The following is a 26036-nucleotide window of genomic DNA, read 5'->3' as shown; positions in this document are numbered from 1 at the left end:
CATACAGTGTAGCTCCCTCTAACACCCTCAGTTCAACTTCAGCTATGATCCAAAGAGCCCTTTGGTGCAATCACCTTTTAATGTAAGCTGCTGAGAGATGATGACTATGTTACAGCAGCAGGGAAAAAGCAAGGAGAGCAGAGAGTGCGATTCCTGCGTTTCCCCAGAGTGGAGGTGGGGGGTCAGCCATCGATTAGACTTTGAAGTGGAAGGAGGCGTCAGGAGCATATCACAGCCACGCCGCCATGTTTAAAAATACATACATTGAGTTTATTTAAGTCAGTAGTGAATTTGGAACAGTCAATGTTACTGAAATTCAAGGTTACAGCATTACAAATTCTATACAATGATAGTACAGTGGGAGTTAGTTGTGTACACTCCAAAAAAACGAAGAAAATCACTAAAGAAAAGGCAGAAGGAATGAAAAAACACCCATATAAATCAACAGCTGATGCTTCCGAAGAAGTACGCAGAAGTACTTTACAGTCCCTGTCCTTGAAAATCCTAAAAGCCCTTTTTTTGGATAAAAATGCCAGTTAATTTGATGCAAAAAGTTAATACAAAAGGGCCACGGTAATATGACCTCACTTCCAAAAGAGAGAGAAAAAAATGGAAAAACAATAAAATAAAAATCATATATACAAACCTCTGTACATATCTGTGTATATATTGAGGAGAGCAAAAAACTAACAAAAACAAATTAACCAAACAAAGTAGCACTTAAAGAAAGTGTAAAAAATATGAAAGGTTCTGATTATGTAACAAACCCTCAGCTTTGGAAAGTGGTTTCAGTTGGTCACGTATCTTGGTCATAAGGATGAGGGGAGGAAAATAAGAGGGAGGAATAGAGGGGGGGGAAAGCATGTCTCAATAAATCTAGACTCATCTCAACTCTATCAACCCCCTGGTAAAAAGAATGAGAATGACAATCCAGAACTGCAGGCTGACAAATTGGCTGGGCAGAAGCCCTGGGTGCTGAAGCTGGGTGAGCCAAGGCTTGATTTGTTCATTGTAGCCACATGCTTCACAAGACCATTTCGTTTTACAGGCCAGCAGAGGTGTGAAATAGATGATATATTGTACCTGGCACTGACACCTGGGATGAGGCTTTGACTAATAATGAGTGGGTGAGAGACAGAGTCCCTGGACAGGTCAGCTCCTTCAGTGTGGAGATTATGAGAGAGCTCTGCTCAGCTCTTCATTCTGTCACACTGTCAGAGAGGGTGAGTCCAAATCACAGGAGCCGGAGCTCTGGAGGGGGAACGCTGAGCTTTCTGCCTAAATCTATTTGGCCGTTTTCTTCGTGATGCTCACTGGACGATCCCTGAGTCGATGGACGCCTGCTTCCGTGTGGTTTTGGGGGGAGGTGGAGGAGGGGTCTTGCTCGGCAGTGGCGGGGGCAGGTGCTGGAGATGGGGGTGGAAAAGACAGGAAGAGAATGAGAACCACAGAAAGCAGTACAATTCAGAAATGACCTGGAACGAGCACTTTATTATAACAGCATACACACAGTTGCTGTACCCCAGCACAGAATGTTCCTGGAACCCTATTAAAACATCATCATACTCGCTATATCTTCTTTAAATGAAGGTAATTGCCATCTTGCTGTAGTAATCAGAACAGCAGGCTAAGTAAGCCCCGGAGAGAACAGGCAGGCCCCTGAAAGCAGGTCCACACTCGCTAGACCACGTGCAATTATGCGGGCCCGGTTTGTGATCTAATGGTGGCTGATGGAGTCTATAGGTTAATTAAACACACTTTCTAAAGCTGGGATTTAAGAATACAAAGCAGTGGTTCATACAGAAGCCGAGAGCACAGTCAAATTTGGAACAGCAGCTACTCCAGAAACACCCTGTCGAAGACTCCAACTCTAGTCCATAAATAAATATACATTGCGTGGTGCTGATAGTGGTACACTTCTTTTTGAGTGATAGACCACTGATAGAAGAACCGTTCCCAATCCAACAAAGCCTTTAATAGGGTCTCCACACTCTCAGATCTTTGGTGTTCAATTCCAAGAAAAGTCCTCGTCCTCCTAACGCAACATTCGGCTGCCTATGTAACATGATTCACATGGAAGTTGCACTGGATAAAAGCGCCAGACAAATACCGTAGTGTAAATGTGTGGAATAGCGATGCTGATGGGATGGGATCACACTGGAAGTAAGGTGGAGTAGGAGGGTGGGTTGTGCCATCAGCCCACCCCCTGACAGAACCCCACAACCCTGAGAGATAAAGGCCAATTAAGCTCTGTGTTGTCAACAGCGGTGTCGTCAACCTGCCAGAAAGGCCAGTTGCCGCTCTCTGACCCGGGATTCGAACCAGCAACCCTCGGATCACAGTGGCTGCGCCTTAAGGCCACTGGACCACTCAGAGCTCCTCTTGTAGAATAATTAAAAATATTTTAGCACTGGAAAAGTACTAAAGAAGTCACTTTATAGATTTATAGATCATTAGAGCATTTCTATTGGTTCGTTTATCATAAATAAAAAATATTGATGATTGTATTACATCTTAACTTCAGAGTTCTAGAGAATTGTATCGAATGTGAAAGCATGTGCATCATTAAGCTCCTCGTACGTAAAGTCTTGGGTACACTACAGGAGTTAATCATATTATTATATAAGAAAAAAAAACAACACTTTCCTGTGGAGCTTCGCTGATTTTTACAAAACTGTCCATAGCACACTGAACAACTAGGGATCATCCACTACACGACTTCTAAACCAAACATGCCCAAAACGTGCACCTCACGTTACCCAAGAGATACAGATTTGTTCCACTATTTGTGCCGATCCAAAACGAGGTGAAAACGCCTCTGGGTGAGGTTGTGGGTGGGAAGGTACAGGAGTCTGTATGGTCTGTACAGACTACAGAGGGAGCTGAAGGGAAGCAGCACAGGACATATTAAAGGCTATCGTAAGTCTGAGGCGGCAGCTTATACCAATTTCCGTTCAACGTTATATGGTGCTGCAGTATTGGACATGTAGTAGTGCTCCATCCTGTAAGGTGGCTTGTATAATTAACATAAATAACGTAACCTAATAACTGCCTAAAACTTCTGCACGTCTAATGCTCAGTTCATAGTGAGTCAGTGATTCGTGTGCACTACAAGATTACGCTATGAGACGGGTTAAAGATCTTATGTCTGAAATGCGATCAGGAAGCCAAAAATTGTGAGGCTGTGCCCCTCACACACTACTCGATTTTCTCTCCAACTGATAAAAAAAATCTGTAGACTGGAGCCAACCAGCACATTTTCAGACAGACTGACGATCACTGGAAAATTGTGTAGTGTAACCCCATTTCTACCCAAGTCTAACATAGTGGGTAATCACATCACCATTCCCCAGCCAGGCTAACTCAGCACACTACACCAATAAGAGTCCCAGGATTCCCATGATGTCCCAAATGTCCCAAAAACCCTCCAGTGTCACTGTCTCTAAAAACAGTACAAGTATAGAGTGCAACAATGATCTTGAGAGGGCTGTGTTCACAGCTAGATAACGAACACACTTTAGAAAGCATGTGTGTGAATAAGCATGAGGTAAAGACATGCTTTTTCAAAGAGAGAGCCATCCCGTCATGCTGACAGCTGTTACAGCTGTTAGATGTAAATCACACAGCTCAGTATGGAGCAGTTATAAGTGTCTCCCAGTAGGAATCACGACACCTGCTGTACACAGCAGCAGAGCCATCAACAGAACACATCAAGGGCTGCGAATACCGAAACAGCCGCGTTCAGCACATGCGCAGATGTATTACAACATCCATACACACCCATATATGATCTATCTGCCAGATATGGCACATAAAGGAGGCTACACAGGAAACGCGTCAGATATGCCGTAGGGCGCTCGAAGGAGAAGATTACGCTGTTATCAGCGACATTAACAACCAGATCCGTTTGCTGGATCTGCTGTTCATTTATCTTAGGATTAATTAGACCACTTACAGAGAGATGCATGGGCCAGGGAGGAGGAATGGACTAGACAGTAATCACGTCCAGTAAAGGGAAAAGGATAGGAAGGGGTGGATCAGTTGAAAAGAGTCAGTCTTAACAAGGGAGGAAGAAGATAAGGAAAGATGGATGGTGAGTAGGAGTGAGGAGAGTGTACAAGCAGGGATTAGGGCATTTCTAAGGGTCTAAAAATGTATTAGAGGCTTCAGGAGGCCCAGTGAACGAAAACAGTGCTGGTTCGAATCCTGGGTCATGCAGCCGGAGCCTGAGAGAGCACAACTGGCCTTGCTCTCTCTGGGAAGGTAGTTGGCTTTTCTTCTCCACATTATTTCAGTGAGATACTGGCCGACATGGGCGATGCATCAGAGCTGGATAGCCAGCAATTTCCTCAGTTTACCTCCCTCCGTCTATTTACATGAAATGGTTCAGTCCACCCTCAAAACAGGGTGGTGAAAATGAGCCTGTTAGCCTTGTTTATAATTTAACAGGTTGGCGTTCAGAGCTTAAAAATTCAGTGTTTACATTTCACTCCTCTTTTAGTCAACATTTAATCAAGACTTTTAGCAGATATTCAGACTAAATGTGTTGTCCCTGTCTTAGCCCTGTGCCAGGACAGGCAGAAACAGCGTCATGCTTAACAGCCCTGCCTCCTGTTCCCATATCACAGCCCTACTCCCAAGCTGAGGAAGGAGGTAAGTAGCACTGTGTTGTTGAACAACTCGCTGCTGCAGTTTTGAGCGTAAATCAGGACCAGGTCTGAGATCCTTCTGCAGGAATCTTTTTTGGGGATGCTTAGTACAAAGTTCACCAAGTTCGGACAGGTGTACTCAGTGGTATTGACTTGGAAGGAAGGGAGCTGTAAGGGAATTTTGCAATTGGAACAGCAGCGTGGTGCGTAATGCATTTAGGGATATTTGGCTGTGCCAAGTCCACACAAGTCATGTCCTGATGCGTCCTCGATCACACGGGCGGAACAAGAACACACCCGGGCGTTAGGACTGTACTTGGCTAGAATGGAGCAGTAATTGGGCTGCATTTGACATTTGACAAGAACACAGACTGAGAATCGGCCTTAGTACCAAATCTTGACAGTAGCTCAACAGAATTCAGTCTAAACCTGACTGAATAAAACCCTAATAACGGTGCTCACAAAAGTTCATTTGTTTACATAACAATGCCATCATATCACTGATAAACAGAACAAACGAACAGTGTAATTAGCAGTCGTCCATAATTGTGGATAACTGATGATTGTAGATCTTGGTGAACCTCGCTGCCAACAGCACGGCTGACTCCAGTGTGTCAGATTTAGAAGTGTTGACAAGGGAAATTAAAGTAGAGGAAGAAACGAAAGCAGAGGCTTTAATGCAGGTGACAACCTATCAGGAGTGATGAGCTTTGAGAAACCCTACAAGAACAGCTGGTTCACGTAGAGTTTAGCTGACAAATGTGTGCAAACAAACAAAGGTCAGGTTTTCGCTTAAAGAACATAGTGTGTTTGTGATTGTTCAATTTTTACCCAACAGGAAGATGTGTGCGCGTGTGTGTGTGGATGTTTGTGTTTTACCCGCTGATGTAGAGGAGGTGGAGGTGGTGTGGTTGGGCTGGCGAGCTCTGGGTTGTCCATCAGGTTTCCGTAATCACCCATACTGCTTTTGATTGGTAGAGGAGGTGGAGTCTCCCCCTTATCTCCATAGCCCATCCCATTCAGCTCCAGATCTGCCAATAACACATGAAACCCAGTGTGAAACATTGGATGAACCCTGCAGAGGACAGTGGATGCCCTTTGATGATCTGAAATCTTGCGGCAAAGATGATGACACACAAAGCAAGCTCAATATCCCGCTACGGGGGCTTGTGTCTGCACCGAGGGTGCCCGGCTAGAGGAGAACAGTTGGGCTTTAGGGAAGCTCTCGTTCTGTTTAGAACTCAAGCTGGGAGGATTAAGCTGGGAGAGTGGAGCTTGACTGCCTTTCTGGTGGGGGACAGTTCTGGTGATCTACCAGGTCTTGCATGGCTGTTAGCAGTCCCATTTTCTCCTAATTTTCAAACTCTGTTTCTGAAAGTAAAATGTGCTGAACATGTGGAGGTGGAACACAAGATGAGAGAAGTGTTAATGGGGAACTGTGGGGCAGTTTCTGTGTAGGTGACTGAATGTGAAAGTGCTACATACTGGAGGAAGAGAGCATGCTGAAAGAGAGCTTGACCCTGGGGGTGATGGGAGGAGGAGCGGGAGGAGCAGATGTAGCAGTTTGCTGAACAGGAGGACCCGGGGACACGGAGAGCCGCTTATCTCCCACCAGGTTTATCACCTGACTCTTTGGCCTCTGGGGCCGCAGTGGACTGATCTGTGAACACAAAAGGGAAAGAGAACGGACTTGAGTCAAAGAAAAGCTTTAACTGATCTAAGATCTTGATTGATTTTTCATTCACATCTGACTTTCAGTTCATCTACTGCTGCCCTTTCAGTGCCTTATGCTCCTTCACACAGGCTACGATCCTCCGACTCTGGTTTTCGTCCATTGGGTTTTCGTCCCTCTTAGAGTGTCAGATTTCATGAAGAATGGACTTATAGCAATGCTCCAAAATAAATAACTATAACTAAAAAAAATATGGACTTACATTGAAACTTGAGAAAATTTTCCCCTTCTTCTGTAAAGCTGCACTTTTGGAGATCCGCCATTCAGTTCAATCATTACAGGGAAAAAAGTTGCACAAAGTCTCAAAAACTAAATATATCAAATATTTAATATGTAGTATTTAAATATTTAATATATAAATCAATATTTCAGTATTTAGCGAGTTTATCCCTTGGAGCCTTTTTACAGCTTCCATTTCATTCAGGAGACTCTTTCAGTTTTTCTGCAGGGAGATGTTTCCACAAGTCTTGTAAATCAAGCTTCTTCTGCTCTCCCAAACATCCAATAATGCTGAAGTCTGGACTCTGAGATGGTCAGTACAAGTCCATTGTTCTGAGAACACCAGCAGCTTCTCTGTTTGATAAGTAGGAGCTTTGTGTCAGGGCCACAGCGTTGAGTCGTCTTCTCACAGTGGAAGGATGGAGAAAAACACTGGTAGATGTTTTCAGGGTAACACTTTACTTGGATGGTCCATTGTAGATGCCTCGATCTGACATTCAACTAAACATGTATTAAATAAACTGAACTCTGAGCTGAATGTAACATTACACCTAGCCCTTACCTTAACTTTACCCTTGGATCAACCCTAAAACCTAACCCTATTTTTAAATCTAACTGTAAAGGTTAGGTGTAGGGTTTAATTCGATAGACAGTTATTTACATTCAGCTCAGAGTTCAGTTACATTCAACACACATTCAGCTGAATGTAAGTTCAGGTGACAGTCAGGTCTACAAGACCGCTACAAGAAAAGTGCTACCATTATTAGAACTGTAGCGATAGTGGACCTTGACTGTTTATCTGATAGAGGACAGTTCTGGTGGTCTACCTGACATATTTGAAATCATGCCTCCTTTATTTTACCTTAACTTTCCACTTCCTTCTACTTCCTGCAAATCAATTATTTTACATCTAATAGTCTAATTTTAGGAATATAGGACTAATGTGGACTTGATGGTATTTCTGTTGGTACCAGAATTGTTATAAATGAAGAGTGGTCTCTAATCTTCTATACAGTACAAAAGGTACTGTATATACAAAAGGTAAAGGTGCACGTATTTGTCACTGTACAGCGAAATGTGTCCTCCGCATTTAACCCATCTGTGGTAGTGAACACACACACACACACACTAGTGAACTAGGGGCAGTGAGTACACACACACCCAGAGCGGTGGGCAGCCAACTCCAGCACCCGGGGAGCAGAGAGGGTAAAGGGCCTTGCTCAAGGGCCCCAACAAGTCAAGTATTTGACTTTAATATAGTCTCTAGCCACCTTCAACCCCAGCCTGCATTTAGTATTAATTTAGTACTTTAATTTAGTTTTATTTCTCTTTTTTACATTTTGTTTCCCTTTCATCTGCTGTTCTTTATATTTATCTTCATTATTATTCTCAGTTACTGCTTTGTGTTTTAGCTCTTTCATTTTTGGACTTAAATAATTAAAATTTGATTTTTACCCTTAAATTATAACGAACATATAATTCAAATCTTAATTGTTTAATCCATATTTTGTGTCTTGGCTCAGCTGCACTGTAAACGAGTGTGAACCTCAATGGACTACCAGTTTAAATAAAGGGAGATTGATCGATTGACTGACAAGCAGTGTTCCTCACGACTACCCTACTGATACAGCAGCCGGTTTACTGTTAAAAGAGATTACTACCTGCGAGAGTAAGCGAGACGTGACAGAGCGAGAAGGGAAGAGGAATATGACGGGTTATACATGTAATTCTAAGCTACAGCAGATCCAATAAAATATAATGGTATCATGGTCAATAACAAGAGCTGCTGTACGGCTACGTCTGAGAAATGAAGGTTGACACTGACATGGGCGACACTGCTGACTGCTGCTGGAAGCTGTAACTACTATTAGGCAGTGTACACACCACAGGGCCGAAAAACAAGCGCTCTCCTTTCCTGTGAGCTCGCAGAGTCTTCATTGAGTGGAGTGGAATAACGATGGGGGTGGTCACACCCACGTGATATAAAAAAGGGAACAGAAATGTACTTGAATCCAAATGACATGAAGGGTCGAGAGTTTCGAGACGGATCGAGTACAATAAGGAAAAGGAATTAAGCACGAGGGGGGCTGATGTTTTACCAGAGCAGACGGAAGGTGGTGAAGAACAAATCTCTCAGTAAGACGTTTATCGGCCTGCGCAGCGATAAAGAACTAAGTGGCGAAATGAATAAATCCTTCAGTAAGGAGGAAAGTAATTTTGATATTTAGAGAGAGGCAATTTTCAGACTGCTCTCTAAAAAGCCAGGATCATGTCACTGCATATTCCACTTTATTATAACCCTTCCTCCAGAGGACATATTACTCTGCAAGGTTACCAGAAGCTTTTAAATGATTATTATGCAGGTGTAATGGGCTTTCCTGTGGGGGTGTGTGTTTTTTTTTGTACTGTTCATTTTATACCATAGCTGCATTAACAACAAATGCATTAGCAAACAGGCTCATTTGTTAATTTGTTGAGTTGTAATCTGTTCATGAAAATTGAAAACTAGGTGTGTAGGAACAAATGAGGTTGGATAAGCATGTGTGTTTTCTCACCGTCTCGGACAGAATCACTGCCTCAGCAGGCTGCATGGCTATATCAGTGGCCTTCAGCTCCTTGTCAAAGATCTCCTGGTGTTTACTGTTCCTCTTCTCCTTCTTTTTCTCCTTCTTGTCCTTCTCAGGCTCGTCCCGGTCCAGCTTGTCCTGAGACTTGAAGTGCTGCTTCTTTGGCAAGAGTGGCTCCAGGGCAAAGCTGGTGAAAACAGAAGACGGGAGAAGGAAGAGGCCCGAAGGACAAAGAGAAGAAGAAAGATGGAGTGAAGAAGGGGAGGAACAGGGGAGGAACGGTGGAGGTAAAAGAAAGAAATGGCAGGAGATTAGGAGAAGAAGGTATTGGAGAGGAGGAGGAGGAGGAGGAGGAGGAGGAAATGTGTGGGAGGGGAGAAGATTGGATAGTTGAGTGTGCATGTCAGAGCAATCTTTAATATCACACTGACACACATGTAAAATGAAGAGCTAACGGAAATGTGCCGCTGACATTTGCTCTGGAGCAATGACGGAAATAGAAATATGGTATATATAGAGATATGAGGCGTCATGGCAACCAGATATGTACATCTGATCTTAAAGGTATTTCATTAATGAAGACCAGTCCATCTAATAACACTGTTCTATCATCATTAATACTATACTGAATGCATCTTCGTGTGGTTTTCTACATTTGATCTACAGGAAGGCAACGAATATGTCCAGCTTAGGTCCAGTCTACACCATCACTGCATGAAGAGCATGTATCTTGTACAAACTCACTATAACACCTTACTGTACACATCCTGTACATCTGCACTCCTGAACACTATTAATACTTTACTTATCTGCTGATACCCGCTAATCTTTCACATTATTCATTTTGTATTCATTATTAGTGAACTGCCTTTCAAGCATCAAAAGGGCTCTTTGAGTGATGCCATTAGAAAAAATAATACATTTTCAGTTACAAAAGCACCCTGATTACACCAGCAAAACGAAACAGACTGAATACAATCTTCAGGATAATGAACAGCGAGTCTGGACACTATTTAGAAGCTCAGCAAATTGAGAAAAGCTAAAAGCCAGACATCACCGCAGAGGAGCTTCTGTTTCCATCAATTAAATATGCTGGGACATGTCTCCTTAAATGTACCTAGCGTTTGAATTGTCTGTGTGCTTTCAGAAAACGGTCCCTGGCGGCAAAAGTTTGAGAACCCCCGATTTAAAGCAACATTATGTAGCATATATACCTTAAAACAGCAATTTCAGAGTCTTGCTGATGCTCCACTGACTGTAACAGGGGGAGAACGGCGTCTCCGTCATTCCCACTCCAGGCCGGAGCGCTGCTGCTGCTGCTACTGCACTATGGAGCTTTGGTGGTGGAGCTGCAGGAGGAGAACCTCTCTCCAGAACCGCTGTGTAACGCTGCGTAACCCATTGAGTCATATTAGTGTAAAATCCTGTAGTATTACTCTACCGCTTCTACAGTCCACATGCTGCTTTACCTTCAGATCAAGCTTCTGGAGCTTCTCTCAGCTTGTCCAGAAATGCATGTGTACAGCTCTCAAAGCCTGATTTGTATTTACTGCAGTGGAGTATAAACGTATTGTGCTACTTTAAGGAATCAATACAGGTTCTTCTACAGCAAAGCACAGACTGACTTTCTCACTGTCGTCATTTAAATGTGTGACAAGATAATGGATATACTGTACGAGCACTGATTCAGAAAGATGACTATGCGCTACTTTACCAAGGCTTTGTCTACCCAGGCCTAGTCCGTAATCGTGTCACCAATCCTTTCAAAGCAAAGTAAAATATTCATTGATCTGTTAAATTAACTCTAGATGAGCTGTCTCTACTCTGAAAGGAATGTACTCACTGACACACTGTATGGACAAAAGTATTAGGACACCTACAAGGGCTGTTATGGCATCCCGTTCTGGAGCTCTGTAGTTATTGAGTCTGTTGGAGGCTTTTCTCAGCACTCGCCCTGACCCCGCTCTCTCACTTTACGTGGTCTGACAGACACTCAGTGGCTGAGCTGCTTTCTGTGAGCTGTTCCTCCTAAACGCTTCCACTGTTCAATAATAACACCACTCACAGCTGATGGAGGAAGATCTAGGAGGGAAGGTCTAAATTTCACCAGCTGACTTCTTGTTGTTGGTGCAGCGGTGTCTCCTATTACATACAGAACCACGCTGGAGTTCAGTGAGCTCTTTAGAACCTCCCATTCTTTCACTGATGTGTGGAAGAAAGGCCGAATGCAGGGCTAGGGGGCTGGATTTTATACACCTGAGGCAATGGGACTGAATCAAAACACCTGAATTCACTGATTAAGAGGTGTCCCAATACTTTTGTCCATAAAGTGTATCTATGTGTTTCTATCTATGTGCACAGCACCAACTCGGCGATATAAGAGCGCTCGGTCTTTCAAACTGCACAGAATGATTGATTTCTAAAGCAATCTCATCGTGTCGAAAGCAATCCTTCATGGCAGTCAAAACTCCATCAAATCAGAGCTGCAGATAAATAAGTGACTGACCGATCATCTGACTTTACAGAGAAGCACAATTCTCTACGTTTCTCAGTCTACTTTCTAAAGACCTGCTGCACAAAAGCGAGTCTAAATCTTAGACACCCAACACTGCCTCTCATAATTGGTATTTCTCTGCGCTGGCGCCGGTTGGAGAGAAGCAGACCGCTTCAACCAGACGGATTAACTGATCAAATGAAAGAGCATGTGGTGCGATGCCCTTTGCAATTAAATACCAGTGGAGGGCATCGCTGATGGGATCACACTCTCCAACCGCGTGCTAATTAATCCTTCAGGCTGGTATCACGGTGCCCGCTACGCAGGACTGGCATCAACTTCTCAATATGTCACACACACAGACCCTAATCAGGCTACACGCATACACTGGCTAATCATGCACCCATAGAAACACAGATGCAAAGACTTGCTGATCTTCTCACTTAACACACACAATCACAACCAGCCTGATTAGGTCAATGGATTTTCCCTCTTCTGATTGACCCCTTTTAGAAGACACCGCTGCTCATACACAGCATTCATTTATTTAGTAATTAATAATTAGGCCTGGCAGCACGTTCACATGAGCAGCCCAATGACATCACCTACTCCACAGCAAACTGGGGACGTCTTTAACCTCTTGAACTTTGCGTCCTTTCTTACATTCAGGGGGTTATTATTGATATGGTAATGATATGGTAAATAATGCTGTTATTTGAAGTGGTGTGAGAGAAATGGGTGTCTGGATTTACTGGAGTTCAAAATGTTAGAACGTAAAAGCAGCATTTTGTAAGATTTGTAAGAATTTACTTTTGCTCGTGGGCTCCCCCTACAGTTGGGAAGTGTAATTCACTTTTACTCCACTGCAGTAAATACAAGTCGCAATTTCAAAATCACCCCCTCATGGACAACTGTACACATGCATTTGCTGACAGGGTGAAGGCTAATGAAGGTAGAGAAGCATGTGGGCTGTAGAGGTGGTAGAGTAATACTACAAGATTTTACACTAATATGACTCAATGGGTTACGCAGCGTTACACAGCAGCAGTTCTGGAGAGAGGTTCTCCTCCTGCAGCTTCACCACCAAACCTCCATAGTGCAGTAGCAGCAGCAGCAGCGCTCCGGCCCGGAGTGGGAATGACGGAGACGCTGTTCTCCCCCTGTTACAGTCAGTGGAGGAGCATCAGCATGACTCTAAAACTGCTATTTCAGCTAAACTGCATTAAGCTACAATATGGGGATCAATTAAATTAGTTCAGGCAATTTGATTGATACCAGGCAGTTTGAGGCAAGTATGATTTAGGTGTGCAGTCTGAATGATGGTAACTGCTTACTAGTGGTTATGAGCTTTAAAGCAGCCTTATGCAAGAAATTAGGATTTCTTGCTCCTGTGCTCCCCCTAAAGTCAGGAAGAGTAATTCGCACTTTGAGCCACCACTGAAGGACACGCATTTCTGGGCGAGCTGAGAGATACAGAACTGTCACTAAAGGTAAAGAAGCATTTGGGCAGAGGTGGTAATATGACTCAGGTTATGCGATTTTAACATAGAAATGCTACATAATGTTGCTTTAAATACTTACTATCTATAGCAGCTTTTGTTATACTGCAGGAGACGGTACTCCCCCGCTTATATCCACAGCAGGGTTAAGATCAGCCTAAGCTGCTTGTACTTGTCTGATCTTGATCTGAGCAGTGAGATCTGTGAGACCTACATTTGAGTTGGGGTGTGTGTGTGTGTGTGTGTGTGTGTGTGAGAGAGAGAGAGAGAGAGAGACAGAGAGAGAGAGAGAGAGAGAGGGAGAGAGAGAGAGAGAGCTATACCCATCTGATCCTGGTCTGGAGGGTGAAGTATCTGATGATATGGAAGTGACAGAGGCGACAGACAGCGGCCTCTGAGAGGAAGGCATGGTGAAGGAGCGCACCATTGACCGCGGCCGGGAACCACGGCGCTCGTCTGCCATCGGGGGCTAAAATATGAACAAACAGAGCCTCTACTTTATACTTTATACACCATACACACTTTTCTCTTTGTGTAATAACAGCAGTTTGAGCTTTTAATATATTCAAAATATTAGCATTCAGCGTTTTGCACATTAATCTAGCTGATTCATGTCCTTAACTGCTCTGGGATAAAGAGAAATTATGGGAAGGCGAAAGACAGAAAGTCCAATAGAGACAAGTAGAAGGTAGAACACCACAAGGACCGAATGCTGGAAGCCCTGACAGAGCAGTAGTAAGAGCGAGTGCTCAAGAAAGTGAGGCATTTAGTTGCATATGCAAAACTTGCCTAAAAAAAAAAAATAAATAAAAAAGTCTGTGATGCTGAAACAGCTGGGGCTGTTCTGTGTGAGGAAATGGGGGCGATATTAATGCGAAAATGATCAAACATTTATAAACATTTATAATTCTACATATTAACATATTAATCTAGCTCTGGAGCGCCCTCTAGTGTCTGACAAACCCAGAAGACACGTGGTAATTCTCCTCTCTACAAGTTCTCTGCTGTGATCTGAAGCACCTTTCACACCTGCTGTTTTAGTTCGGACCAAACTGAAAAGCCAGAAAGTCCAAAAGTCCAACAGGGTGTGAAAGCTCCTTTTTAAAGTTTCAGGCTCCACAGGATTTTCCTCCAACTTTCGTAAAGGTGAGCCAGGCTGGCTCACGCATGACTGCCTACAACCAGAAAGACACTCAAGGCTCTGTGCATCTTACACACACACAATCTTTACCACTAAAACACACACACACACACACACACACACACACACACACACACACACACACACACACACACACTCAGCAGAGACCTTGAAGTGGCCCTTTAGTTCCTTTAGTGCACATCCGTCGTACAGGGGCTCTGCAGGAGCCATCACTACAGCGAACGATGGCTGACCAGCAGCACTCTGAGCTTCAGGAGATGATCAATACTCGCTAACGGACATCACTATCTCTCTCTGAACCCCTCACTCCCCTCCACTCACTAATTCACTCTCATTCTCCCTTAATCTCTCCATGTTTTTCGGGTTATTAATGGAGTGTCACTGGGCGACTCAGCAGGCACGTCTACGCTGGAGGAGAGTTAGGGGACAGGACGCAGTGGGATAGAGTAGAGAGTGATGGGATGGAGCACAGTGGGGTTCTAGGAGGAAGGGTTAGGGGTATTAGAGGAGAGAAAAAGCGAGTCCTATTGCAGTGCAGTCAGGAGAGAAATGAGGATTTTTAGCTTCCAGAGCCATAAACTGTCTAGAGGGCACAATATAAATTATAATGCAGCGTTTATAAAAATGATAAATCTCCCAAAAACATGAACTTTCGTGTGATTTTAGCATCTGATGCAATAAAAAGTCTAGAAGGAATAAAGGGAAAATTATAACTGCCACAAAAGGATGGTAATTTTATGTGACATCAGCAATATCTGACTAACAGTGCAGTCACAGCCCTCTGAAGGCTTTATTTATTCCTTATAATCTTTATTTTTAGTAGATTTAGAATTGCAGAGCTCGGGACTGACGTAAAGACCACAAAAATCTCAGATGAACGTTTTTAACTGATGGTTAAAATTCAGCCCGACCCATTTGATTCAGCTTCAGTTCAGCTCTTACCAGCGTTTTCACTCCATACTGTTTCTCCACTTTCTCTTTCAGCTGTTTGAAGCACGCCTCCAGTCGCTCGTGGAACGGCCGTAAGGCTTCCGTCACTTTCTCACCGTGGATGCGCACACCTTCGGCCAGGTACGGGATCTGAAACAGACAGAAAACACAAACACAGAGCTGTCAGCCTCGCAGAGTGACTAATGACTGTAATATGTGTGGCTATTACACAAATACATACTGAACCAGCTAGGCCTGGGTGATGTAATAGTGTATCAGCGATGATCGCCATGCTGAGGAAAACAACCGAGGACTAATTTCATTTGAAATGATATGACAAACTGGAAAGGTTCAATGGTTGTGCAGCTGCTAGACTGTTGCTAGGTGATCACTAAGGTGAAACGGTTTTTGCTGGGGGGTTGCTAAGAGGTTGATTTATAAAAATGACAAATGTTTCCGAAACATGAGCTTTGATGTGGTGTTCAGCGTCTCGTGCAATAAATTGTCTAGAAGGACAAAATCATAAGGGACAATTTCAGGGTCTCTAGGTAGTTGCTAAAGCTAGTAAAGTTACAAAGTGCTTACTATAAAGTTGTTTGGTGGCTGCTAAGGTGTTACCATGGTATCCCAGGTGGTTGGCTGGGTGTTACTGGTGCGGTACCCCATGTGGTTGGCTGGGTGTTCCTGGTGCGGTACCTCATATGGTTGGTTGGGTGTTCCTGGTGCGGTACCTCATATGGTTGGTTGGGTGTTACTGGTGCGGTACCCCATGTTTTTGGTTGGGTGTTACTGGTGCGGTACCCCATGTTTTTGGTTGGGTGTTACTGGTGTGATACCTCATGTGGTTGGTTGGGTGTTACTGGTGTGATACCTCATGTGGTTGGTTGGGTGTTACTGGTGTGATACCCCATGTTTTTGGTTGGGTGTTACTGGTGTGATACCTCATGTTTTTGGTTGGGTGTTACTGGTGTGATACCTCATGTTTTTGGTTGGGTGTTACTGGTGTGATACCCCATGTTTTTGGTTGGGTGTTACTGGTATGATACCTCATGTGGTTGGTTGGGTGTTACTGGTGTGATACCCCATGTTTTTGGTTGGGTGTTACTGGTGTGATACCTCATGTGGTTGGTTGGGTGTTACTGGTGTGATACCCCATGTTTTTGGTTGGGTGTTACTGGTGTGATACCTCATGTGGTTGGTTGGGTGTTACTGATGTGATACCTCATGTTTTTGGTTGGGTGTTACTGGTAAGATACCCCATGTGGTTGGCTGGGTGTTACTGGTGTGATACCCCGTGTGGTTGACTGGGTGTTACTGGTGTGATACTCCATATGGTTGGCTGGGTGTTACTGGTGCGGTACCCCATGTGGTTGGCTGGGTGTTACTGGTGCGGTACCCCATGTGGTTGGCTGGGTGTTACTGGTGAGATACCCCATGTGGTTGGCTGGGTGTTACTGGTGAGATACCCCGTGTGGTTGGCTGGGTGTCACTGGTGTGATACTCCATATGGTTGGCTGGGTGTTACTGGTGAGATACCTCATATGGTTGGCTGGGTGTTACTGGTGTGATACCCTATGTGGTTGACTGGGTGTTACTGGTGTGATACTCCATATGGTTGGCTGGGTGTTACTGGTGCGATACTCCATATGGTTGGCTGGGTGTTACTGGTGCGGTACTCCATATAGTTGGCTGGGTGTTACTGGTGAGATACCCCATGTGGTTGGCTGGGTGTTACTGGTGAGATACCCCGTGTGGTTGACTGGGTGTTACTGGTGTGATACTCCATATGGTTGGCTGGGTGTTACTGGTGAGATACCTCATATGGTTGGCTGGGTGTTACTGGTGTGATACCCTATGTGGTTGACTGGGTGTTACTGGTGTGATACTCCATATGGTTGGCTGGGTGTTACTGGTGTGATACTCCATATAGTTGGCTGGGTGTTACTGATAAGATACCCCATGTGGTTGGCTGGGTGTTACTGGTGTGATACCTCATATGGTTGGCCGGGTGTTACTGGTGTGATACCTCATGTGGTTGGCTGGTTGTTACTGGTGAGATACCCCATGTTTTTGGTTGGGTGTTACTGGTGTGGTACTTTATGTGGTTGGCTGGGTGTTACTGGTGAGGTACCCCATGTGGTTGGCTGGGTGTTACTGGTGTGATTATCCATGTGATTGGTTGGGTGTTACTGGTGTGATTATCCATGTGATTGGTTGGGTGTTACTGGTGTGATTATCCATGTAGTTGGCTGGTTGTTACTGGTGTGGTACCCCATGTTTTTGGTTGGGTGTTATTAGTGAGAAAAAAATCTAACACTGATTTAGTTTCCTTCCCCATTCTCTGAGAAAATGATGTTTTCCATTACACCCAGCAGTCCAATAACGTTAGTGTTATCCTGTGCAGATAAACATTTCTGTGATTTACCAGGCTTTAGCCTCTGCTGTGCGCTGTATTCATCATCTCTGAGACTATGTATCCGAGATTGTCCAGTAAATATTAAATGAAATCAAAATGGAAGAGCCTGTGTCTTGGGTCCTGTTACAAGTATCTTTTTCTACAAACCTTATTTTTAATTCCTTTATTTCTTTAATACTTTTATGCTGCTCCAAATATGAATCCAACTATTATAACGATACAGGAGTACTGAAGTGATCTGATCAGCATCATAAAAGCACTGAATCTTGATCCCTGTAGTAAAGGAGGGGTGGAAGTGGAGGACTCCACTCCAGCAGCTTTACTGGACCTCCAGGAACCACTGTGAATCAGCCTGACCCTGAAATGTCTCTAACAGGTACTGGTGCTCATCGCTCAAACACTTCACAAAGAGACCAATATTTTGCTTAATGTGTGTGTAAGATTTCCTGTTGGGTAAAACTCTGCCACTCTCCTGAGTCAAACCCCAAGATTCATTGCTAACAACCTCAAACCCCAACCCAAAAAGCGCCAAGGCTCTTACGGCCTGCTCGGCAATCAGGTTAGAGAAAGTGAGCCCTGCTGCATCTCCCTCCACAGGCAGGCAGCACATCACAAAGAGTGAGAGTGTTTCCCGGTGAAATACCGCAGTGCTATAAGAGATCCTTCCTCTGTGTATTAAAAAAAAGCCGTGTAGCAGAAAGTGAGGCATAAAACAGGCAGAGGGGCAATCAAACACGGGGCCAGAGTTTATTTGCAAGACAAAGCGAAGGGCAAACTGTATTACTATGGATTTAGCACAGGGCTTTATCCAGAGGCATCAATCCAACAGAGCAGATTGTGTTTTCTGCTGAGTTTGAAAGACTCACTTTCTCACCTAAACTCAGCCTCTGCAGTTTCACAAACAGTATTTACAACAAATACAGTTCAGCGCAGCACTGAATAGGACCACAGAGTGATCCCGACCCCTACACCATTCAAACATGCATACAATATAGAAGAATAATCACTGTCTGGTCTAAATATACACTACACACTAAGGTTCTTCAAATGGTTCTTCCAGTGATGCCACAGAAGAACCACTTCCAGGCTGTGGAGCAGAGGAACTATGTTCTCTGAAGTGATAGAGCTCAATCCAATACCTTTGGAATGAGTTGGAGTGGCAGACCTATTCATCCAAAATCAGTACCTGACCTCACTAATGCTCTAGTAGGACTGAATGCAATCAAATCTTCCTCACATAAACGTTCCAACATCTGCTGGCACATGTCTTCCTTAGACATGTATTTCTAATAAAATGGGATTATCTGGAGGCCATGATCTCATGGCCATGAGTCTAAGGTCACCCTGTCCAACGACCAGCATCGGCTAGAGGGGTATAAAGACCCCTGGGATTGGGTGCATCTCTGTGGAGTGATTGAGCTCCATCCAGTACCTAGAACTAATCATCCAGCATCAGTACCTGACCTCTAGAGAGCATTTTTTAGCCTTCTGCACTGTTGTCAGAATCGTTTGACTCTGAACTGCCCTCTGGAGGATGTGTTGCTTAACATCCATGCCAATGTAAAGGACACAGAAGTATGTGGGCAGTGGCGGTTACATCGTTTAAACAGATGTCCTCATTTTGGGACGTAAAGGAAGTTTAAGTGACTCAAGTACGTATCGATCTATGTAGCTCATAAATAATAAAATGTTCGTCTTATTTTTAGACATTTTTTTAATAATATATGTGTAAACTTTTGCTTTTCTAACTGTACATAGTTTTTTTTTACTATTTAAACATTTTTTACTTATTGCAAGTGTAAGCACTGTTGGATTGCTTCTCAATTTTGTTGTACACTGCGGAATGACAAATATTATATCTTATCTGTCATTTTGACAACCAAGCAGATACTGTGACTGAGGTCACGTGTAAAAAAAACATCAATTGCAATATTTACAATGGCACAGTGACTTTATGAGTAAGACGTACATATCATCCTGCACATTTTGCGTGGCGTAGCCACAGTACAGCAGAATTTTATGACTCTGGCCCCTACTAACCATGCTTTATATGATCACTGTCATGCAAAAAAGTCCAAATACTAATTTAACAGACAAAGGACATAATAATTAATACGCAATTTTGACAAAAGAGAAATCTGTCAGATTCAAATGATGTCAAATAGCGAGGTTTTTGTTTGGCAATGACATTATGATGGCTGAGAGGCACACATGCATACACAAGCACATGCTCTCCAGAACACTCTTCAGACTTCAAAGCAGGAGGAGTAACGTAGTGATGCTTTTGAGTTAAGACAGAAGACGGGAGTCCACTGCTTGGGGCTACGAGGCAGAAAACACCATCAGACATCGTGCCAAACTCCTCTTGTATCACCGGCTTCTGACGCAATGAACTGCAATCAGCTGCCTCACCACGTCGGAGCAGAGATCCTCACTCACCTTAGACATAACGACATGTGACCCAGAAGCCAACATCAAACACTCACACACAAGCAGGCAGACGCTTTTTCCTGTTCCAGGCACGGAGCATATTCCTCAGTGGAAGTTGCTTTATGACGCCAAAGAGGACTCGAAGGATGACGTGTGCGATGTTGTAGAGCTTCCATATCTTTTGTGACTTGCAGGCTCCACAAGTGACCACACAAAAGCCTTTCTGCCAAAGCAGTCTGGATAGGACAGTTTGTGTTTCACTAAATATCTACAGGAGTGATTAGAGAAACACCACTGCTGTGAACAAGGACCTAAAGGTGGTCTTTTATGAAGTTCTACAGAACAGAACAGAACCACGAGGCAGGATGAGCTGAGTGAGGGCTTCCCCGTACTGATGCTCTGCAGTGCTCTGGGCTGGGTGGCACAAGAACGAGTGATACTGAAGAAGAGCGATGAAAATGGAGAGGGAGAGAGTGAGGAGATGGGGATGGAGAGGGAGGGAGACAGGGAGAGCATCTCCAGGGAAACCTGGGTCTTTATATAGCAATCAGAGTGACGGATGTGTGGAACTCTGGAGAGGTGGCATGGCAACAAGAGTCTCACAGGGTGACTGACTGCACAGCCTAGGGGTGTTGTGTAACACACACATTCTCTCTCACACACACACTTAGACACTCCGAATCTTCATCATGACCTATTTTGGGAAAATACAAAACTGAAGCTAAAATTCAGGCATGAGCTTTTTAGGGGGACACTTTTCCCAACTCCATTAGCAGTGAAAACTGACCTGCTTCTTAAGTACATGCACAATTATCATTACAGAATCCCAGTTTAACCACTTCAGAGAGGCTCCAATTTTTTCTTAAAGGTTCCTTAAAGTAACATAAGAGGTTAAAGCACCTTCAAAGGTTCCTCAAGGATCTTCTACTTTTAACAGTGTGGTTTAGCTGGTCTACAAGCATGATCAACCTGACCAAGCTAGACCACCTGTATGACTAAGCTTGGTTGACCAGCTTGACTAACCACTTCAGAGAGACAGAGGGAGTGCTTGGTCTTCATTCCTTACTTCTTCCACCTGAAAGTAAAGAGGGCATCTCAACGTTTACCCCTAACTTTATACCCACTACTAAAGTGAAAGCACCCTTCACAGCCTACAGAGAGTGTGACTTTCTGATCAGAGCAGGTTAACAGTATAGATGGTTTGGTAACTTTTATAATCAATAATTAATAAATAGTTCTGATCAGAGGAGGACGGGTCGGGTCCCTCTTGTGAGTCTTGGTTCCTCCCAAGGTTTGTTCCTCCAGCTCTGAGGGAGGTTCTCCTTGCCACTGTTGCCGTTGGGGCTCACTGGGGGTCTTGAATCCTTCATGTCTTCTTATGTTATTTCTTCTTTTCTGTCTTTTACTAATTACTAATTATGTAAAGCTGCTTTGTGACGACAACAGCTGTAAAAAGCTATACAAATAAATTTGACTTGACTTGTGGTTGTGGTGGGGGGGTGTTCCCTGTAGGATGCGGATTTCTGACTTCTGACCTAATTTGAGAATCGATAGAGAAAGACAGCAAACTGCGAAACAGGATTCCTAAAAGCATGACAGTCTCCGTCTGCTCACCTTCACAAGATCTTCACACAAAAATCCAAAAGAATCCTTAATAACCTCAGTCTAATCCTTCACTACCATACCACAACGTTCACCATCCAGGTTATCAAAACATCTTCACTATATTAAAGCTGGAACAGCTGACTTGACTGTCGTCATGAAAGCAGAACAAAGGGGATGTTGAGCATCAGAACCAATGATCAAAACCATGCAGCGTCAAAAGAGTGTCAGCTCTGCAGGGCTGAGGAACGGTGCTACAGGAAGAAAGGCTGACAGAAAGCCCCTCCTGAGAATGCCATGATGTGGAGCAAGCTGAAGATGCTTCTTGTTATGGCATCTCTCTTTTTTCTTTCTCTATACACCTCTCTCAGTCACGTGCATACCGTCAACAAAAAGGGCTAAACCATATCGCTGCAGTCCAGTGAAAAACATGTCTCTCTATTACTGTGCATTTTTAGTTTTCTCCATGGTTTGAACCCTGCAGCTGTACACTGTGTAAATAATTCTGGATGAATGGACCAATCAAAATGCTCTAAATGACCTGGAATACACTTATTTTACAATGACTTTCACTCAAAGTAAAGGACATTTTGCCTACTGACTAGGGGTTTAATGGGGCACATGCCACAGTTTGGACCTCACAGTTGTGTATGACTTTGGAACCACAGGGAAAAACAACCAGAATGACCAGCCTCACCAAGCTGTACAACCAGAATCACCAGCCTCACCAAGCTGTACAACCAGAATCACCAGCCTCACCAAGCTGTACAACCAGAATCACCAGCCTCACCAAGCTGTACAATCAGAATGACCAGCCTCACCAAGCTGCACAACCAGAATGACCAGCCTCACCAAGCTGCACAACCAGAATGACCAGCCTCACCAAGCTATACAACCAGAATGACCAGCCTCACCAAGCTGTACAACCAGAATCACCAGCCTCACCAAGCTGTACAACCAGAATCACCAGCCTCACCAAGCTGTACAACCAGAATCACCAGCCTCACCAAGCTGTACAATCAGAATGACCAGCCTCACCAAGCTGCACAACCAGAATGACCAGCCTCACCAAGCTGCACAACCAGAATGACCAGCCTCACCAAGCTATACAACCAGAATGACCAGCCTCACCAAGCTGCACAACCAGAATGACCAGCCTCACCAAGCTGCACAACCAGAATGACCAGCCTCACCAAGCTATACAACCAGAATGACCAGCCTCACCAAGCTGCACAACCAGAATGACCAGCCTCACCAAGCTGCACAACCAGAATGACCAGCCTCACCAAGCTGTACAACCAACCTCACCAAGCTAACACGACCGCATTGGAAGTCCTACATGCCTGTAAAACCTGGCTCACATCACAGCGTTTCTGTACGAGTACACGTACTGTTACACCCCTATTACTGACCTACTCCTACTATTCTACTGGAACAGTACAGTAGCTCCATAAAACACACACACTGCCACCTATGCAGTTTTTCATCCCCTATGTCTCTGTTAAAGCGGTTATAGACTGCCCCCACTTCACTAAATGGCCTCAGCACGCCATTCTCTCTCCCTCCACGTCTGTAAAGACAGAGAGTCCTTCAGACCCTATTACGCAGTGCGGTGGGTCACGGGCTGAGGGTAAGTGTATACGACGTGTGTCCTGAACCAGCAAACTACCTGCACAAGGGGAAAGTGCACAGTATCGATAATCACTCATCACACACAGGTGCACCCACGCGCTGTAACCACACTGCACAAAGGGACGGGTGTTCCTCCTACTGCAGGAGAAGAGTGTATGAGGAGGTATTACAGAGTAATACAGACATACACAACTGGTTTAGATGTCTGGTTGCTGATCTTCTCAAAAGTAGGCCTGGCACTACTAATGAATGCATTCAGCTACTTTAAGCTGCATCCATTGCTGCTGACACAGGCTAGAGGGGTATAAAGACCCCTGGCATTGAGCTGTGGAGCAGTGGAGGAACTGTGTTCTCTGAAATCATGATAGTGCCTTATTCAATACCTTTGGGATGAACAGGGGAGTTGGGGATAAGGTGGGGTGATGGGCTGAATGCAATCAAATCTTCACAGCAATGCACCTCCAAAAGCCTTCTTCCCTGGACAGTATCTTTACTTTATCAGTTACTGCAACAAAAGCAGGATCAACTCTTTTTGAGCAGGTGTCCCAATACTTTTGTCCATAAAGTGTAATGACATCTTTTTTTTCTCTCAAGTTTTTGGCTCAGTCCATTATCTGTCCATTTAGTGCACAACACACCCCTGCGCTCTGGTGAAACACTGAAGTCATTAAAATTAGGCTGATGCGGCTTTTTCGGGTGCTGGATATGCAAGCGAGAGGGTTTTTAAAGTGGAACAGAGAAAAGCAAAACAAAACCCCAGGTACATTTGGTGGTGTTTTACTGTATATACACCTGCATGTCCCGGTGCACAGTGAACTGCATGCTGCAGGCCTCTGTGTGGTGAACTGACCAGTATCAGTACTGGTTTCTGGTGCCTTGGTACCTCCACATTACTGCCCAACACTGATATAATTAAACACAGCTATGTTCCTGTGAACACAGCCTGACTGATAAACCAGTCATTTTCTAGTGTTCTGATGGCTGTTGCTGCAGTAAACTGTACAGCATACAGAACGGCACACAAAAACCTTGTATCTCCAAAATGTAAACTTCAGAGGAGCAAGAAAAAAAACCTCCTTAACTTTCAGTGGGTGTCAGTGAAGTCATTTTGGAGCATTTCTATTGGTTCGTTCATCATGAAATTTAGACCCAATGTAACGAACAAGTGTTAGATTGCTGTAGGAGCTCACGGATTGGTGATGTCACGCTCTGAAAAACAGGTGAGGAAACAAAAGCAAGCTCACCACAGTTGAGTTTGGCAACGTGCTGAGTTTGGTTAAAAGGGAGAGCAAGCAAACCTGGATGAGCGAGTCTACAGAATGAGCCTGAAAACCACGGTAAACCCTCGACTCTGTGCTCTCAGATATGAGTCCTTATCCTCTAAACAGGTGTGATTTGAGCCTCGATTAGCTGGAACATGGCCTGTGCTGTGGTGTTCAGCCTGCTAGCTAACTTATCTAAGCCTAGATAGCCGGCTACGAGTCCAAACACAGTAGAACCGACCTTTCATTTCTCCTTTCAGCTCCGCCCAACACCAGTCACTCGACTTCGCTCTCTCAGACACGAGTTTCTTTCTTCAACACTAGTGTAGGGAGCTCAGCAGTTAGTCAGCAGCAGCTGACACCTGGTGGAGCTGTAGCTGAGCTAGATAAGCAAAGGCTAGCTTAAAGAGTGGCTACAGATCCAAAATCTTAATTCTTGTCTAGACGTCTAGTGGAATTTCGGTCAGTCAGACTAGAATTAGTGCTGTGGTGAGCAGACTGTTATACTGCTGACTGAGCTAATGTTGACCAGCCTCTCTCCTGATTCAGAGCAGTGTACTGAAAAGCGTGTGACGTCATAACGCAGGAGGAGATCGTACAGAAGCCGCATAAACGCAGAACCATCTGCGATGTCACCTACGCTAATCCCTCCCTTGATACCGCAGTAATATTTAGAAAATATATGAAAAAAGGCAACAAAAAAAAAAGATACAGGGCTTTCGCTTGAGAGTGAGGATATATACTTTTCTACATTGCAGGCATGTACGTTCTACACTGGTCTGTGCACATCAGTTACCGTACCGTACATCAGTTACTGCTGTCTGATGTTTTTAAGAAAACTCTGAAAACCCAAAATGCAGCTAAAACAGCAGGGATCTGATCTTATATAACATCTTTGAAATTCTTAATCAAGGCCTTTATTTATAGATCAGGGTGGTGGGGCTGGGCCTGTTTGCTTCTACTACCCTTTTTTTCAGAATAAGGACACACACACACACACACACACACACAGATGAGTTTAGAGTATTGATTGCTGTTGAAATGTGTAAGAATGCAATTATTAAAGATATGCTGGTAAGGAGAAAGACACTGTTACACAATGTTCAGAAGCAAGCCTGCACACACACAAAGTAGGAAGACTCACCGTTATCGTTATGCAACGTTCACGAGTGATCAAGCATGCACACACACACACACACACACACACACACACACACACACACACACACACACACACACACACACACACAACAGAACAGAGGGTGGTAAACCAGCATTTCATCTAACAAGATTACTGACAGCATGGCAGCGGCTGTGAGCTCAGCTTCTTTATTCCTGACCAGGAGAAGCCATCACTAACCAGCTGAGCCAAGTCCACTCGCAAATAGATTACATGGATTATTTATGAGCGTTAAGACCGATTCAGCCAGACTCACCATCTA

General features: G+C 44.2%; 1 protein-coding gene across 1 annotated transcript in view; it reads right to left on the bottom strand.

Moving 5' to 3' along the window:
* Window positions 1-207: 207 nt before the first annotated feature.
* Window positions 208-26036, bottom strand: part of dock1 (dedicator of cytokinesis 1) — a 357310-nt gene continuing 331481 nt past the window's right edge. Inside the window, exons 47-52 of the mRNA XM_072667919.1 lie at window positions 15265-15402; window positions 13484-13629; window positions 9156-9354; window positions 6135-6309; window positions 5529-5680; window positions 208-1406 (exon numbers count right to left, since the gene is read on the bottom strand). Coding sequence (XP_072524020.1) covers window positions 1311-1406; window positions 5529-5680; window positions 6135-6309; window positions 9156-9354; window positions 13484-13629; window positions 15265-15402 — 906 coding nt within the window. The 3' untranslated portion in view covers window positions 208-1310. The remainder of the gene's footprint in view (window positions 1407-5528; window positions 5681-6134; window positions 6310-9155; window positions 9355-13483; window positions 13630-15264; window positions 15403-26036) is intronic.

This window comes from Salminus brasiliensis, chromosome 22 (genome assembly GCF_030463535.1).
Source record: "Salminus brasiliensis chromosome 22, fSalBra1.hap2, whole genome shotgun sequence".
NCBI classification, from domain to species: domain Eukaryota; kingdom Metazoa; phylum Chordata; class Actinopteri; order Characiformes; family Bryconidae; genus Salminus; species Salminus brasiliensis.
This window is presented reverse-complemented; position numbering and strand designations above follow the sequence as displayed.